Below are 13,683 nucleotides of genomic sequence, written 5' to 3'. Positions count from 1 at the left end.
ACTGTTCTCAGCATGCTTGTTTGTGTCAAAACCTCCTTCAACCGCAGAGGTATCGGGGTCGTCACGTGACCACTCTTTACAGCAACCTGCTTGTGAGCTATTCAGACACATCAAATATTGAAAGCCTGGAGTTTCCGTTTCACACACACACACACACACACACACACACAGAGGGAGGGAGGGGAGACGCCACAGGCAGGCGGACCGGAGAATAAAACAGGGACAGGCCAAGAGCAAAAGAAAAGTCAACTAACGGCGGATTAAGAAGAAATAACACATCCGGCACCCTGGGAGGGAGACACATGAGCGGAGATGGAGGGAGAGAAGGAGGAACAGGGAGAGATCACCCAGAGGTAAGGCAAGGAGAGAATGTTTGTGCCTAATCAGGGGCTCTTCTTAAGTGTAACAGTAGAAGCTGCACCAGTGTAATCCGCTGTAGATTGATTGGCTGATAACCTTCTGGGCAGGGGGTAAGGAGGACATGTTTTTGTTTTATTATTCTGCTGCTTCTCTCTCCAACCCCAGTGGGACGACTTCTACCCGGAGTCACACGGTGACGCAGAGCAACCAGCCCCAAGACCTCCAAGAACCAGGGGAGGATGACCGGCCCGAGATTGAAGCCTGTGACGGAGAGGTAGAGCCGAGACAGGTCAGATTTGTCTGGGAAAACGACGACTATACCTGCGTCCAGAAAATCTGCTGTACATTTAAACCATCATGACAGGAGCTCAGTTGACTACTGTAACAGGGCAAAGTAAAACTACGTTGATTCAAGCTTTCTGTGCCTTTGGTGGAGGTGGAGGAGGATCTATGTCTCTGTGATGCAGAGAGCTTACCACAGGAGACACCGATAGGCACAAACACACAGGATGTCACCCACGGCCTCCCTTTGTACCCCACGCCAACAGAGGAAGAGTTGACCCCCCCTTCAGTGTCATCCCATCCCTTGAACACACAGAGTCAGTCTCACACACACACAACCGATATAATGTGTGTGTATCCAGCACAGGCTCTTCACAATAACAGGGTGCAGCTCTTTTCTCTTTGCGTTCTCACAGGTCGCCCGTCTGAACCCTGCTGGTATTGCCGGAGGTCTCTTGACTCAGAGTATCGTCCTGAAACTACTGAACAGGTGCAGACATCTCTGACCAAACACATTGTTTCACTGAGGGGTCGTCGGTCTCCATCACCGCAACGATGACCACAGACATTGAGAAGTGGAAAGGCCCTTTGTCACATAATGATCCAAAACAATAAAAGTGGATGCCTTAGATGATGGGGGTTCAAGACGCATTTGGTTGCGTTAACACTAACGGCTCCTTAAGCGTAGTGAGTCAGCAAACAGTCAGCAGTATAAAACAGGCAACAAAAGGTGTTTAGATTATCCATAACATGACGTGCAACACTATATGTGGCTTAAATCTCATTCACAAGTTTATATATTTGATATAGTATTATGACTCAAATTCATGGTGACAAGGAGAAACACCTTCTGGAGTAAGCATCTGCGCTTCGGTAGAGCTGCTTAATACACACAATGTTTTCTAATGCTGTTATCAGAGTGACCCCCCAGCAGAATCAGCATAGCTCATTCATACAGCGTCTGCCGAGTTCATTTTTTTAAACTGAGCTGACAAATATGTCGTGGAATCCTATTTGTGCTGCGTTGCAGGAAGACTCGGGTCCTTTGTCACCGGCGCCCTCTAGTGACCAGAAAGTGAGCTACCAGACAGACCCTCGACCTCACTTTGGCGTGGCTTGTTCCTCCCACTCTACTTGTCACCCTCTGTGGGGCAGCGAGGGACCCTGCTGGGGGCCAAGGAGTCAGGACGTGCTCGACCAGACAGACACCTGCCCTCACTGTCATTTGGGGTTGCCCCCCGACACACTGCGTTGGCATGAGGTTGGCACAGACACTTACGCACCGGGCATAAATAAAGACACGCAAGCTCACAGTTTGCACTAAACATATCACGGCTTATGTCGCCCCAATGGGAGCCTCTGACTGTTTTCTTTCTCTCTGCACAGGCAAAGTGTCTGCAGTTTGAAGGGGTGAGGATCCCAAAGAAATAAAAGGAGGCAAAAGCAAAAATGTCGTTTGGGCAAAATAACACTGTTCCTTCTTGGTATTAAGACAATAATTCTCACATAATGGTTATTTGCAATTTCTGCTCTGAAATAACTGTGTTTACATCTAAATTTAACTTATTTTATTTTAGTTTATGTTTAATTCATGATATATTTTTAATGTGTTATTACAAATAAAACGCGTAAAAAGTTAATGTGAAATTAAGTACTCTTTCTCCCTACACGGACAGCCTATTTTTTTCAGGATAATGAAGTACATCACATGCCGATTATTACCAATATATACACATTTATGTCACTTCCACTGCAGCTCAGAAGACAATAAGGAAACAGTAAAAATTGGGATTGGTTTTTGATTCCGGATTCTTTGACCTTTAGGGTCTGTGGCGTATTCTCAGACGTGCTGCTGTCCCTGGTGCTATATCTCCTGTTTGGACACGTTTCGTAACCCCAGACTGCCCTGCATTGTGCTCTGCTAGCTCGGCCTCATCAACCAGAGCCAGGGCTAAATCTTTCTGTCAGATGAGCTGCTTACGGCCCTCCGGCACAAACAGCTTAACTCCTTCGGTAGCTGGCTGAGATATAAGGGCCTGGGATACCTTTACAAATCATAAATGACACAGACAAGGAACGTATTCCACTAGGTGGAGGTGCTATGAGATTAGTGTTCAAATACTGGGGGTGAACCCAAATAGCAGAAAGTCACGTCATGAATAAAATACCACTTTTCACATAAAATGAAACCCCCTCCGGTCGCCTTTGTTGATTTCTGTCACTTCTTCATCTTCTCCATCAAGTTGGTTTTTGGTGACTCATGGGCAACTTTGGCCCTCAAGTCAAGCTTAGTGAACAAAATCATAAACATTGAAATCTGCAGCCTGAGATTCCGCGAACGAGGATTCCCCATCAGCTTTCTACTCCCCCAGCAGCTGTGACTGTTCTGATGCTGCCAGACCGACTCAAAGGAGCTCAACGAGAGCAGAAAGGCCAGATGGCCTACCTGCATCTCCTCCTCCTCCTTCAACTCAACATAGCAAACCAACATTAACTGTACCGGTGTTTGAGTAAATGACTCATTTACAGTACAGTGTCTCTCTCTGTGTTTGTGCATACAGTATTTCTCTCAGTGGGCGTGTGGGTGGAAACACTGACCTATTTTCAAAGGGTGATTGGGGGAGACACTGTGTGTGTGTGTGTGTGTGTGTGTGTGTGTGTGTGTGTGTGTGTGTGTGTGTGTGTGTGTGTGTGTGTGTGTGTGTGCGCGCGTGCTGGCATGGCAAAGGCACTATCTAAGGAAACGAGGATTAAGAGGCAGCAGCAATGTACCAAAGTCTTGATTGCGTGGGGCACGACATTACGCTATTGTGTGGTTTCGATCGTATTCATTTGATTCTTTAATTACTACAATATTCTTTATTCATTATTAAATCTTAATGGTTATATTTTAGGAAACCATTGTATTATAATGTGCAGGCACACAAACTCAAATACATGTGCAACGTATGTTTCCTAGAATGCACATTATGTTGAATGTGCAGTGTATCGTTACTTTTTAAAGGCACACAATAGACCAATTTTAACCTCGTAAGTCTAAATAATAAATAACATTTTTTTTCCCAAAAGGTGATTTGAACATTGTAGAGTGATGTGTGATGATGTTGATTCACACCAGCATAAATATGTTTCATCAACGTCTTTATTCTATTTAGTTTACTGAGTAATATTACGCCTAAATGTGCAGTTACTTCCCCTATAATCCCTATAAAAGGGGAAAATACTGGTGTATTGGTGCTTATTGTTGCGTGTTATAGTATTTGACAAAGAGCTCTGGACCAGAAATCAGACGGCCAGCATCCTCCACGCTATTGGTCGCCAAAAAGCCCCTCATGGTCACGTGACGGAGCAGTGGCATTACGGCAGCGTGGCGAGCCAATGGCCGGCCCCATCACCTGATCTCTATTTGAATACTGCTGCGCCCCGAGCCGCCGCCGCCGCCCCCCGTGTTGTTATTGTCTGACATTGGACCGTCGCTGCCGCGGGACGAACCTCCACAAACCCGAACCCGGCCGGCGCCGCCGAAAATGTCCCCGTTGCCGAAGCCGTTCGCGGTGAGCGAAGGACCGCGCGAGGGCTGCGGCGTCCGGAGGGGACGCGCCCGCTCCGCGCTCTATCAGCAGCGTCCGTCCGCCGCTGTCACCGCGACGGCGCCGCGCTCTCTGCCGGCCCAGCAGACGTCGCACGCGGCCAGGAGAAACCTCGCAGCCGCCTCGGTCGGCGGGAGGAAAATCACGCATCCCGGGAAGGCCATTCTCGCAGGTGGAATATTTTGCAAACCTCCCCCACTCCGGCCGACTGTTGCGTTTCTGCACCGCGCAGCCTAATCCGAATCTGTCGCCCATTAAAGCGATGCACGCAGAACTGGGTCAAAACGCACCGAGCAGCATGTCGCATTTCATTTTCTCCATTAAATCTTATTACTGCGCACACAATGGACTCATTTGCATTCACTTGAAATATAAATGCTGCTTGAATAGAGGCAAATACACCTTGAGTAGCTCTCAGCTATTAGTTCTGTGCAGGCACTGCTGTGTAACTACACTGCATTGGCATTGTCAGGAATGATGCGTAGCACCACGCTGCCATTAGTGAGCCGTTCCTCTCACATTCAAGAAGAATTCTGCACGGAGAATGAACAAATCCTAATAGCGGTGTTTGTGTCCTTTCCTGTCTCAGGTGGGATCGCAGGCGGCATAGAGATCTGTATCACCTTCCCCACAGAGTATGTCAAGACCCAGCTGCAGCTGGATGGGAGAGCCAACCCGCCGAGATACAGAGGAATCGGTAGGTCACCGGCACGAGTATGCCTGACTTCTCGTGTGTGTGTGTGTGTGTGTGTGTGTGTGTTACTCACTCGTGGATGCTCTGTGTGTGCGTGCAGGTGACTGCGTGAAGTTGACAGTGCAAGATCACGGGCTGAGAGGGTTGTACCGAGGCCTTAGCTCCCTGCTCTATGGATCCATACCCAAGTCTGCAGTGAGGTGAAGTTGCACTCCTGACATATAGTAGCTTTTTATCACAGTATACTTAACGGAATAAAGAGAATGTTACTACACATTCCCGCTGCATCCTTTTGGGTTGTAGCATCCCACATTGGCAGGGGTGTTAACTTGAGATTAGTTTAACAGTTGACTAATGACCGGTCCTCTGTGCTTATTTGGCCCCTTCCCACCACCGTCAGGTTCGGCACGTTTGAGATGCTCAGCAACCCCATGCGAGACGCCACAGGGCGCCTCGACAACACCAGCAGCCTGCTGTGCGGTTTGGGAGCAGGCATAGCGGAAGCCGTCGTGGTCGTGTGTCCCATGGAGACGCTTAAGGTGGGTGGAGCTGGACGCCGTTGCGCATGTCTTTGACGTTGATCGAAATAGACAATAAACTGGGTCCCTCCCACCTCCCACCTGTCCTCCAGGTGAAGATGATCCACGACCAGTGTTCCCTCAGACCTCGCTACAGAGGCTTCTTTCACGGAGTCAGTGAGATCATCAGAGAACAGGGTAGGAAGGCAGGGTGGCTTCAACACGGAATACATGACACTCGCTCTCACACACACACACACTCTCAGTTTGGAGCATTTCTTACCCAATCCGTTGCTCTCATTTAGGTGTGAGGGGGACATATCAAGGTCTGACAGCAACCGTGCTAAAGCAAGGGACCAATCAGGCCATCCGATTCTACGTGATGAACACGCTGCGCAATTGGTACAAAGGTGAGAAAGCCTGCCCACCCTCTGCGAAACGAGATCTGATCGCCCGGTTTTTTTGACCACACGTAGACTTTTTTTTTAAATTTCTAATGTCGAGTTCTCCTCCTCTCCCTTTCCGTTGCACGTGGATTCCATCTTCAATTATTTGGCCTTCTAAGGGGACGACCCCAGACGAGACATGCCGCCTATCGTCACGGCGACTTTTGGAGCCACGGCGGGAGCTGCCAGTGTTTTTGGAAATACACCTCTGGATGTGGTGAAGACCAGGATGCAGGTAGGACCCACACGCCCCCCCCCCCCCCCCCCCGCCCCCCCCTCTGGGCGGTGATGTCATTGGAGCCGCCATCGGGTGTCATGTCTAACTCCCTTTTCTTTCTTCTCCTGTAGGGATTGGAGGCGCACCGCTACAAAAACACAGTGGATTGTGCCTTTCAGATCTTGAAGCAGGAAGGCCCGCAGGCGTGAGTAACCCCTACGTGACCCGAGGCATGCTGGGAAAGAAGACCGCAGACCACACCGTCTGACCTCCTCTCGCTCTTGTCCCCCAAAGGTTCTACAAAGGAACCGTTCCCAGGCTGGGCCGCGTGTGCTTGGACGTGGCCATAGTCTTCGTCATCTACGAGGAGGTGGTCAAACTACTCAACAACGTGTGGAAGACCCAGTAGAGCGCCGACTCTCCGTCCCGAGCAGACGAGCCGTCACCACGACCTGTTCCCACTCTGTCACACCGGGCAAAGGCAGGACGCGTCCTAAAAACAGCGATAACGGAAAGGGGAGTGGCTGCTTGCCCTTTGGCATCTTACTGCTCTCTCTCTCTCTCTCTCTCTCTCTCTTAGTTTAGGAATCAAGAGATCCTTTTTTTGAAGTGCAGGTTAAGTCAAAGTCGAACAAAGTAACGAAATCATCAAATGTATAGACTCATTTTCTTGAGACCTATAACCAGAAACACCGGTGTACGTAGAGAGGAAACGCACATATTATTATTAACCAAAGGTTCCCACTAGAGGTTAAAGCAGATGTTAACGTAGCTCTGATGCTTTAGCTTTTTGTGACTGTTACGGTACATTGCAGAGCGAACATTTTGTACTGAAACCATAAACGTGTCTTCCGATTCACGGAGTACTTATTATACGGAGCAAAGGACAGAGAGGCTACCGGACACCAGTGTCCTTATCGATTAGTCCACCGCATTGACCGGTTTGTTAAAACGAGTGTGTTTCACAAAGAAAAAACGCCTAGGTTAATCTTTTGTTTACCAGCGATGTGCTCACTTATTTTCTTGGAAGAACAGGGAAGAAGTTTCTTGGATTTTCTCCGAATTACAAAAGCACAAATGATTAAGTTAGTTAATTAGTCTACTAACTAAGAGATGCCGGCCCCCCTGAGAACCACTGAGCTCATTGTAGGAAACACATGTTGCACGATCTCTACATGCAGAGAGGAGGGAGCGATGGTCAACAAGGGAAGTTAGTGACCTCATTGTTACTGTATTAACATCAGAAGGTGGTACACCCCTCTACAGCTGCACGAGGAAGCTTTATCTGAGAATATTTGGCCCGTAACGCCTCGTTCATACGCTCAGCAGGGATGCTCCCTTCCAACAGCTGACCGGTGAATTCCCTTGTCCCCCCCCCCCCCAAGATGACGAGACGGGACGTCCGACTAAGTAAGCCATATGACTTCAGTGCACTTTTCTCATGCTCATTGATTCGTTTACTCATCCGAAAGACCGTCAGATATGTCACTTTAACATCATTCGTTTACCTCGAGCTAACCGGCTTCATATGCCTTTTGTACGCTGAAGGAATAGTTGCCCCGCGACACGACCCCGGATAAGCGGTTGACGATGGACGAAATAGTTACGCCATCTCTGAATGCACTTATTGTCTAGGCGTTTACACGTGTCGAACGAGAAGGGAGCAACTGGAGAACATAAAGGACTAGTACTTAAGCGGGGCTTGGTTTGGACTCACATAGTTGCACCACGTAAGCCTCGCACAAAAGCCTTTTAACCATCGTGGCCAAACGGAATCTCCAATGTAACATTCCCCAAAGGAGCAAATGTTTATTACATTATAAACCAAGTGCAACAAAATAGTGTTAAATCTTTGTCTCTCCAGTTTGGTATTTGTTAACGCGAGTACATTTCTCGTGTGTAGAATCTTTGTTTATGCCTTGCTGCTCTTTCGTGAACAGGCCAAAAGCGTCATCGCGTCATTTGATCGTTCACGTTTCAGAAGATGCTGTCGGGCAGCGAAGGATTTGTTTGAGATGCTTTGGTTTGACATCGGAAAATGATGTGGCTTAAAACTGTGATTTACAAAACCTCTGAAGAAACTGATGTAGACAGAACATGATTCACTGGTTTCAATAAACGTATTGATAAACCCCATGTGTGTGACCCTGAGTCCAGACATCCAACGGATTGAAAGCCCTGTGATGGAGGTAGAATAGAAAATATGCATAAGCACTTCTTCATAAGAACTATTACTTTCATTGTTAGTTTTTTGCAGTGCTTCACTGACACTTTGGCTGAGGGGTGGGGGGCAGTTTCATCTTGTCCTTCACACTGAGGGAATAATTACATTTCTATAATTATAGGCTCCAGTAAATGTGCAGTAACATAAGACTCCCTTAAAGAAATGACACCAGTAGACTGTTTAAAGCAACTAGAGAAAACTCAAATGTATGACTGATACCTTTTATCTATCTGTATGTAAATAAAGAATAACGCAAAATTAAGATGTTTTAGTTTATATGTATAGAAATATGTTAAAATTAAGTTAAATTGAATTGACTAAATGTAGTACAGTCACGCTAAAGGACCCTAAATACAGTCGGCTAACAATACACGTGGTTTTCTTTTTCAAACAACATGTGAGGTCAAGCGGGTCATGTAAGATAATATTAAAAAAAATTCCCATGTTGTGTTATGGTTGATGTAAATATTTATTTGCATCAATGAATTCATTGAAGAACATTCATTTTTCTCTCAGAGGGAGAATCAGAGAGTTCAAAGCTTTGCTTCACAGCAGCAGAAGAAATGAGCAGGTTGAGTCTTTGCTGACCGCAGAGAAGATTAAAGGCTGATGGGGAACGCTGAGTGTGGTCGGCATTAAAATCACAGAGCAAAGTATTAAACGCCCACACCTAATGCCGCACTGCTCCACCTGCCACCTGCAGTACAAAGTTCCTCTAGTGCGGCTACATCATTTTATCTCAATGTATGCATCTCATTATATTCTGTATTTAGAAATGAATGTGTCGTTTCTGCAAGTAGGCACCTAAACAAGGCTTTAAACTTGTTACATGTTGGAGCCCCGGACGCTTGAATTCGAGTTGCCGGCACTGACGTACATTTTAAAATGTAGCTTCTAATGGCAATGCTCTTAATGTGTCATGTGTTAAACTCCCATTCGACTAAACACTGTTTCAGTGTTAACTCCCGCTGGAATGTTTCAGACCTGGAGAAGGCATCACGGCTCGGTTAGAGCTCCCTCACACAATGCCTTTTTCTCACAGACTTTGTAACAAAGCCAAAGATTTTAGGTACAGTCTAGCCGTCTTCGCTCCAGCTCTCGCGCTTCTTGATAGTAGGAGATGTGAGCTAGGAAGGGGAACCGAGATGCGGCTATCTCCTCCATCTAAAATTACAACACAAGGCCAAAGGGTTATGAGTGAGAGAACGTTGGTATTTACCCAAATGATGAAAAGGTAAACGACGACTTCTCAGAATCTTACTCACATTCGGAGACATTTGTCTTTCCCTCCACTGGCCACTCTTTGTCCATCGGGACTCCAGTCCACTGCATAAACCTGGCCGCCCAAAGAACAAGGAAGTTAGATACGAGACGAGGATACCAATCAATGCAAATCTATCACAAACCTGCGTCCATCCTTACCTCGTCAGCGTGGCCGGGCAGGTCCATGTTCAGCTTCCCCGTCTTGATGTCCCAAACTTTAAGTGTGCTGTCACTGCTGCCGCTGACCAGCAGCCTGCTGTCTGCCGACCACGCCACTTGATACACGGATCCCACGTGACCCCGCAGGGATAATAGGTACCTTTGAGAACGTGGACATACATAAATACTTCTAAAGCCCACAGCACCATCACCTGGACAACAGCAGTACTGCACAGATAATTTGGGGAAAAGAGACTTTCTTACTTCCCAGTGCGTCCGTCCCAAATTTTAATGGACTTGTCAAATGAGGCGGACGCGATGAGCCTGCTGTCGGGGGAGAAGAGCACTTCATTGACCAGAGCGCTGTGTCCAGTCATCCTGGCCAGAGGTTTCTTTTCTTCTGCGGGGTTCCACAGGAACATGGTGAAATCGTCGGAGCCCGACACCAAGCGCTCTGGAGCTGAACTCTGCAGGACGGCAGCACGAGTCAGTGTACTGGCACATGACAGATGAAGACCTGAACATGTTGGCACAGGAAACAGTCGGTTCTTACCCTAACTTTATTATATCTCTGCAAAGCCCTCTCCTTCAGCTCTTCCACTGGGGAGGATAGAAAAACGCTTACATAAGAAACATCTCAGCCAGAAAGTCTTCTTCAGAGATCCCAAATGATCCCTCTAGCCCCATATGCTTAAAAGAAGAGGATCCTCACGCGATCCGGTGACGTCCTGGGGGTTGATGGTGGCGGAAGCAGGTTCAAAAGCTCCCGTGCGCAGGACGTAGTCTGTGCTGAGAGCCAGGGTGTTCACCCAGTGGGCGTGACCCTGCAGAGTCCTGCACTGTACACCCTAAACAGCAATAAACACACATATCTCTCCTCCACATTCAAGTATTTCGGTGTGTAGCAACCAATATTCAAAGAGTTCCGTCACACACACATGCATGCATCAGCACACACACACTTACGTCTTTGGCTCTCCAAACTTTCACCGTTCTGTCCTGGGAGGAAGTGTAAAGAAGTCCGTCTCCTCCCCACTTCACACAGGTTACTGACTGAGTGTGTCCGGTCATGATCTTCTCACAGCGTCCCAGCACCGTGTCCCAGACACGTATTGAGCCGTCCTTAGAGCTGCTGGCTAAGTACCGACACTCTGGGTTACTGAAGGGGGAGGAGGATCCGAGAAGAAGTAAATCAGGACAAAATACAACATGTAGTAAAACGCTCCGGAGACCTGGCATCATGCTATTTGCTATTCAACAAGCCTCTGGTACTCAATGCAATTTCTCATTGACCACTTATCGCATTGTTTTTCCAAAGATAAATCTATGTATTCATGTCTTTCCATGTTGTAAAACAAATCAGCAACCACACACAATTTGTAACCATAGTAAACAACTCAAAAAATACAACTTTAGCAGCATGTCAGAGTGGGTTTTGGGACTTCAACCTGGATTTGTCCATATGCCCCAACATTCACCTCTCCTCAAGTGTTTTGAGAAGTCAAATCTGGGGTTAAAGGTCTTGTACATTGTCCGTGACCAATAGTTTTGTAAAAGATTATGTTCTAAGATGAGTTGTTTTCTTACTATGTTTTAGTTTTGAGAGTTCAATAGAGATAGAATAGAGAAAGATCTGCACTTGCTCGTGATCACAGGTGACGTTAATAACATTAAGGATGGCTCTTTTCTATTCAAGTGTCCAAGTTAGTAGTGACAGGGGGTATTAAAATAGGACACTAAAACAAACATTTTACAAAAAAAGAAAGAAAGAAAATGCCCACAATTGTTGTAATTTTGCAGTTTCACAAGTGAAATCCATCAGAGCCTGAAGCCGCATCCAAGTGGGATTTTAGGTCAGCAGTAAAATATGCCACATTTACAGAACCAAATGAGATAAATTGATGAAGCGAGTGCTCACAGGTGAAGAGGTTCCCAGCTGAGCCAAGTGATCCACTTGGAGTGTCCGGTCAAAGTCTTTCCGATCTGTTTACCCGTCGCTGGATCCCACAGACAGATCTACAGAAACAGTGCCACACAAAAATAAATACAGTATACAGGAGATGCAACTCAAAAACAAAATGCCTTACTCTGTGTGCTGCCAACTCACCTGACTGTTCTTGCACCCTGAAGCCAGCTTCTTGCCATCAGGTGACCAGGTGATGCACAGTACCCAATGGGTGTGTCCTTCAATAAAGCAGATTACATCTCATTGGTGTTCAGAATCCTTGATCATCGTTGGTATCTAGAAGTATAGCAGTTCACTCGCTTGTAAAAAGGTTTTTTTCATACCTCTGGCAGTGTGGTGGGGAGTCTCAGTAGTCAAGTCCCAAAAACGTACTGTGGTATCACCTGAGCCGCTGGCCAGGTATCTGAAACAAGGGGACAACAGAATTAAATCTAAATACAATCCCCTTGTGTGTTCAGACCAACCAGGATACAGTCACCCCTGTAATTGTTGTTGTGGCGTAAGGAATCTCAGATAAATCAGCACAAAGAACTTCCGTCACTCACTTGCCAGTGGGGCTGAATGCAGTCGAGATGACAGCTTCTGTGTGTCCCTGTAGGGTGCTGGTACAGCGGGCCACAGCTCGAACCCTGAACACGGCCTGAGGCTGGTATACCACTGGCACGACCTGCTCCGTCTCCACCCCGAGAGCCTGCACGCACAGTCTCAGACTGGACACCACCTCAGCCTCGCCACGCACAAAGAACGCCAGTGGCACCGGCTCATCCTACAGTGAGTAAGAGAAAAATATATATATATATATATATATATATATATATATATATATTTAGAATGGTTATCTTCAATATGTATCCTTAGTAATGTATAATGTCTAAAAAAAAAGGGTTCAAACAGAATGCATTTGGTTACCTGGATAGTATTGCTTATATATGAGATTTATCGTGGTACATTTACAACGATAACAGCGAGAAAAGCAGTCAAGACTACAGCAATTGGTGTTGCCATCGTAGAATATATAAAGCAATACCTTTCCAGTATAGGAATGCTGCATGTTACACTGAGAAACATGTTGTGGATGGCTGGATAAACAAATCGCTACATCTGTTATGTTGTGAAGGGGTTACCTTCTGCAGCAGAGCATTGCAGACCAGCTGTAGTTTGTCCGGGGTGATGTCCAAAGGGACATCGAAAGGAGAGCCCAGAACTTCCCCTTCTTCATCCTGAAACTGGATCAGCAGACGCTCCACGTCCTCACTCGCCATCCTCAGATTTGGATCTAAAAATACAGACGTAACGTTAAACTTAATTTAAGTACGTGCGACGGAGTTGTTGTCACGTGTCACATTTGTGAATAAGGGGACATTATAGCCAGCTAGCAAACGTAAACTAACGTTACCTCAGGGAATATTCATTACGTTGACTCAATTACGTTACTTCAGAAAACACGACAAATAGCAATGCATTGCAAGGTCATGTTTTAAATGATTACACCGTTTTAGACTAAATCCTTCCACAAGAAGTCGACTATTTTCGTGGTTTACTTTTAGCTAGCCAACGTCAAGCATCTATGCTGTCAACCAGTTAGCCCCAAGCTAACCCCGCTAGCCTGCTGTTAACGAACATTTCAGACCCCTCGTTCCTCTCAGCAACGATTGGAAATGCCGTAAGATAGCCGCTATTTCTTAGCATAACTGTGTCGAGTTTTATATGACATGGAATTGGCACATAATAGTGCGAAAACTTTACCTTTAGTGAGATAGCAATGTGTTCGGACTCCCCACGTGTAACTCAGCGACGAGCCTTTACAGGAGAGATACCACAAGAACGCGTTGTCGAGTGCCCAGCGGACTCGCGCAATGATTCATGGGAGAACGATGACGGGATGACTACAGAGCAGTGAACAATAACAATGGTTATAATAATGATGATGATAAGAATAACAATATTAACAACAATCGTAATGA

The 13,683-nt window shown here is 46.5% G+C and overlaps 3 protein-coding genes across 4 annotated transcripts; 2 read left to right on the top strand and 1 right to left on the bottom strand.

The window, feature by feature from the left end:
- Positions 1 to 161: 161 nt before the first annotated feature.
- LOC120821425 (uncharacterized) lies at positions 162 to 2,280 on the top strand. Of its 2 annotated transcripts, none has more exons than XM_040179929.2 (6): positions 162 to 353; positions 526 to 649; positions 797 to 959; positions 1,059 to 1,132; positions 1,673 to 1,903; positions 2,029 to 2,280. In XM_040179929.2, exons 1-6 carry the CDS (start codon positions 313 to 315, stop codon positions 2,071 to 2,073), a joined length of 678 nt encoding a protein of 225 aa, XP_040035863.2. In that variant the 5' UTR covers positions 162 to 312; the 3' UTR covers positions 2,074 to 2,280. The 2 variants fall into 2 exon arrangements, with proteins under 2 accessions (XP_040035863.2, XP_077962601.1); XM_078106475.1 differs by having other exon boundaries at positions 166 to 353; positions 526 to 634.
- Positions 2,281 to 3,976: 1,696 nt separating this feature from the next.
- On the top strand, positions 3,977 to 8,243 carry slc25a1a (solute carrier family 25 member 1a). Its single transcript, XM_040182168.2, has 9 exons — positions 3,977 to 4,404; positions 4,822 to 4,929; positions 5,027 to 5,126; positions 5,327 to 5,465; positions 5,558 to 5,642; positions 5,750 to 5,854; positions 6,010 to 6,125; positions 6,239 to 6,312; positions 6,402 to 8,243. Exons 1-9 carry the CDS (start codon positions 4,170 to 4,172, stop codon positions 6,514 to 6,516), a joined length of 1,077 nt encoding a protein of 358 aa, XP_040038102.1. The 5' UTR covers positions 3,977 to 4,169; the 3' UTR covers positions 6,517 to 8,243.
- A 538-nt stretch (positions 8,244 to 8,781) lies between these two features.
- Positions 8,782 to 13,579, bottom strand: nle1 (notchless homolog 1 (Drosophila)). Its single transcript, XM_040182167.2, has 13 exons — positions 13,466 to 13,579; positions 12,844 to 12,995; positions 12,265 to 12,485; positions 12,043 to 12,122; positions 11,861 to 11,937; positions 11,672 to 11,769; positions 10,720 to 10,912; positions 10,466 to 10,601; positions 10,307 to 10,353; positions 10,018 to 10,220; positions 9,754 to 9,913; positions 9,597 to 9,667; positions 8,782 to 9,495 (listed from the first exon to the last, which is right to left on the bottom strand). The coding sequence occupies exons 2-13, from the start codon at positions 12,979 to 12,981 to the stop codon at positions 9,483 to 9,485; spliced, it is 1,437 nt and encodes a 478-aa protein (XP_040038101.1). The 5' UTR covers positions 12,982 to 12,995; positions 13,466 to 13,579; the 3' UTR covers positions 8,782 to 9,482.
- Between the last annotated feature and the right edge of the window lie 104 nt (positions 13,580 to 13,683).

The sequence above is a fragment of the Gasterosteus aculeatus genome, chromosome 7 (genome assembly GCF_964276395.1).
Source record: "Gasterosteus aculeatus chromosome 7, fGasAcu3.hap1.1, whole genome shotgun sequence".
Classification (NCBI taxonomy): domain Eukaryota; kingdom Metazoa; phylum Chordata; class Actinopteri; order Perciformes; family Gasterosteidae; genus Gasterosteus; species Gasterosteus aculeatus.
The sequence above is the reverse complement of the archived record's forward strand: the minus strand, read 5'-3'. Positions and strand labels throughout refer to the sequence as shown.

Coding starts and splice junctions, on each gene's coding strand:
- slc25a1a (XM_040182168.2), top strand. CDS start 4,170: ATGTCCCCGTTGCCGAAGCCGTTCGCGGTGAGCGAAGGACCGCGCGAG. Junction 5,466..5,557: donor GTCCCATGGAGACGCTTAAG/GTGGGTGGAGCT, acceptor CCTGTCCTCCAG/GTGAAGATGATCCACGACCA. Junction 6,126..6,238: donor TGGTGAAGACCAGGATGCAG/GTAGGACCCACA, acceptor CTTCTCCTGTAG/GGATTGGAGGCGCACCGCTA.
- LOC120821425 (XM_040179929.2), top strand. CDS start 313: ATGGAGGGAGAGAAGGAGGAACAGGGAGAGATCACCCAGAG. Junction 354..525: donor CAGGGAGAGATCACCCAGAG/GTAAGGCAAGGA, acceptor CTCCAACCCCAG/TGGGACGACTTCTACCCGGA. Junction 650..796: donor GAGAGGTAGAGCCGAGACAG/GTCAGATTTGTC, acceptor CCTTTGGTGGAG/GTGGAGGAGGATCTATGTCT.
- nle1 (XM_040182167.2), bottom strand. CDS start 12,981: ATGGCGAGTGAGGACGTGGAGCGTCTGCTGATCCAGTTTCAGGATGAA. Junction 11,770..11,860: donor CAGGGTGCAAGAACAGTCAG/GTGAGTTGGCAG, acceptor CTGTTTCTGTAG/ATCTGTCTGTGGGATCCAGC. Junction 10,221..10,306: donor AGAGATATAATAAAGTTAGG/GTAAGAACCGAC, acceptor GCCGTCCTGCAG/AGTTCAGCTCCAGAGCGCTT.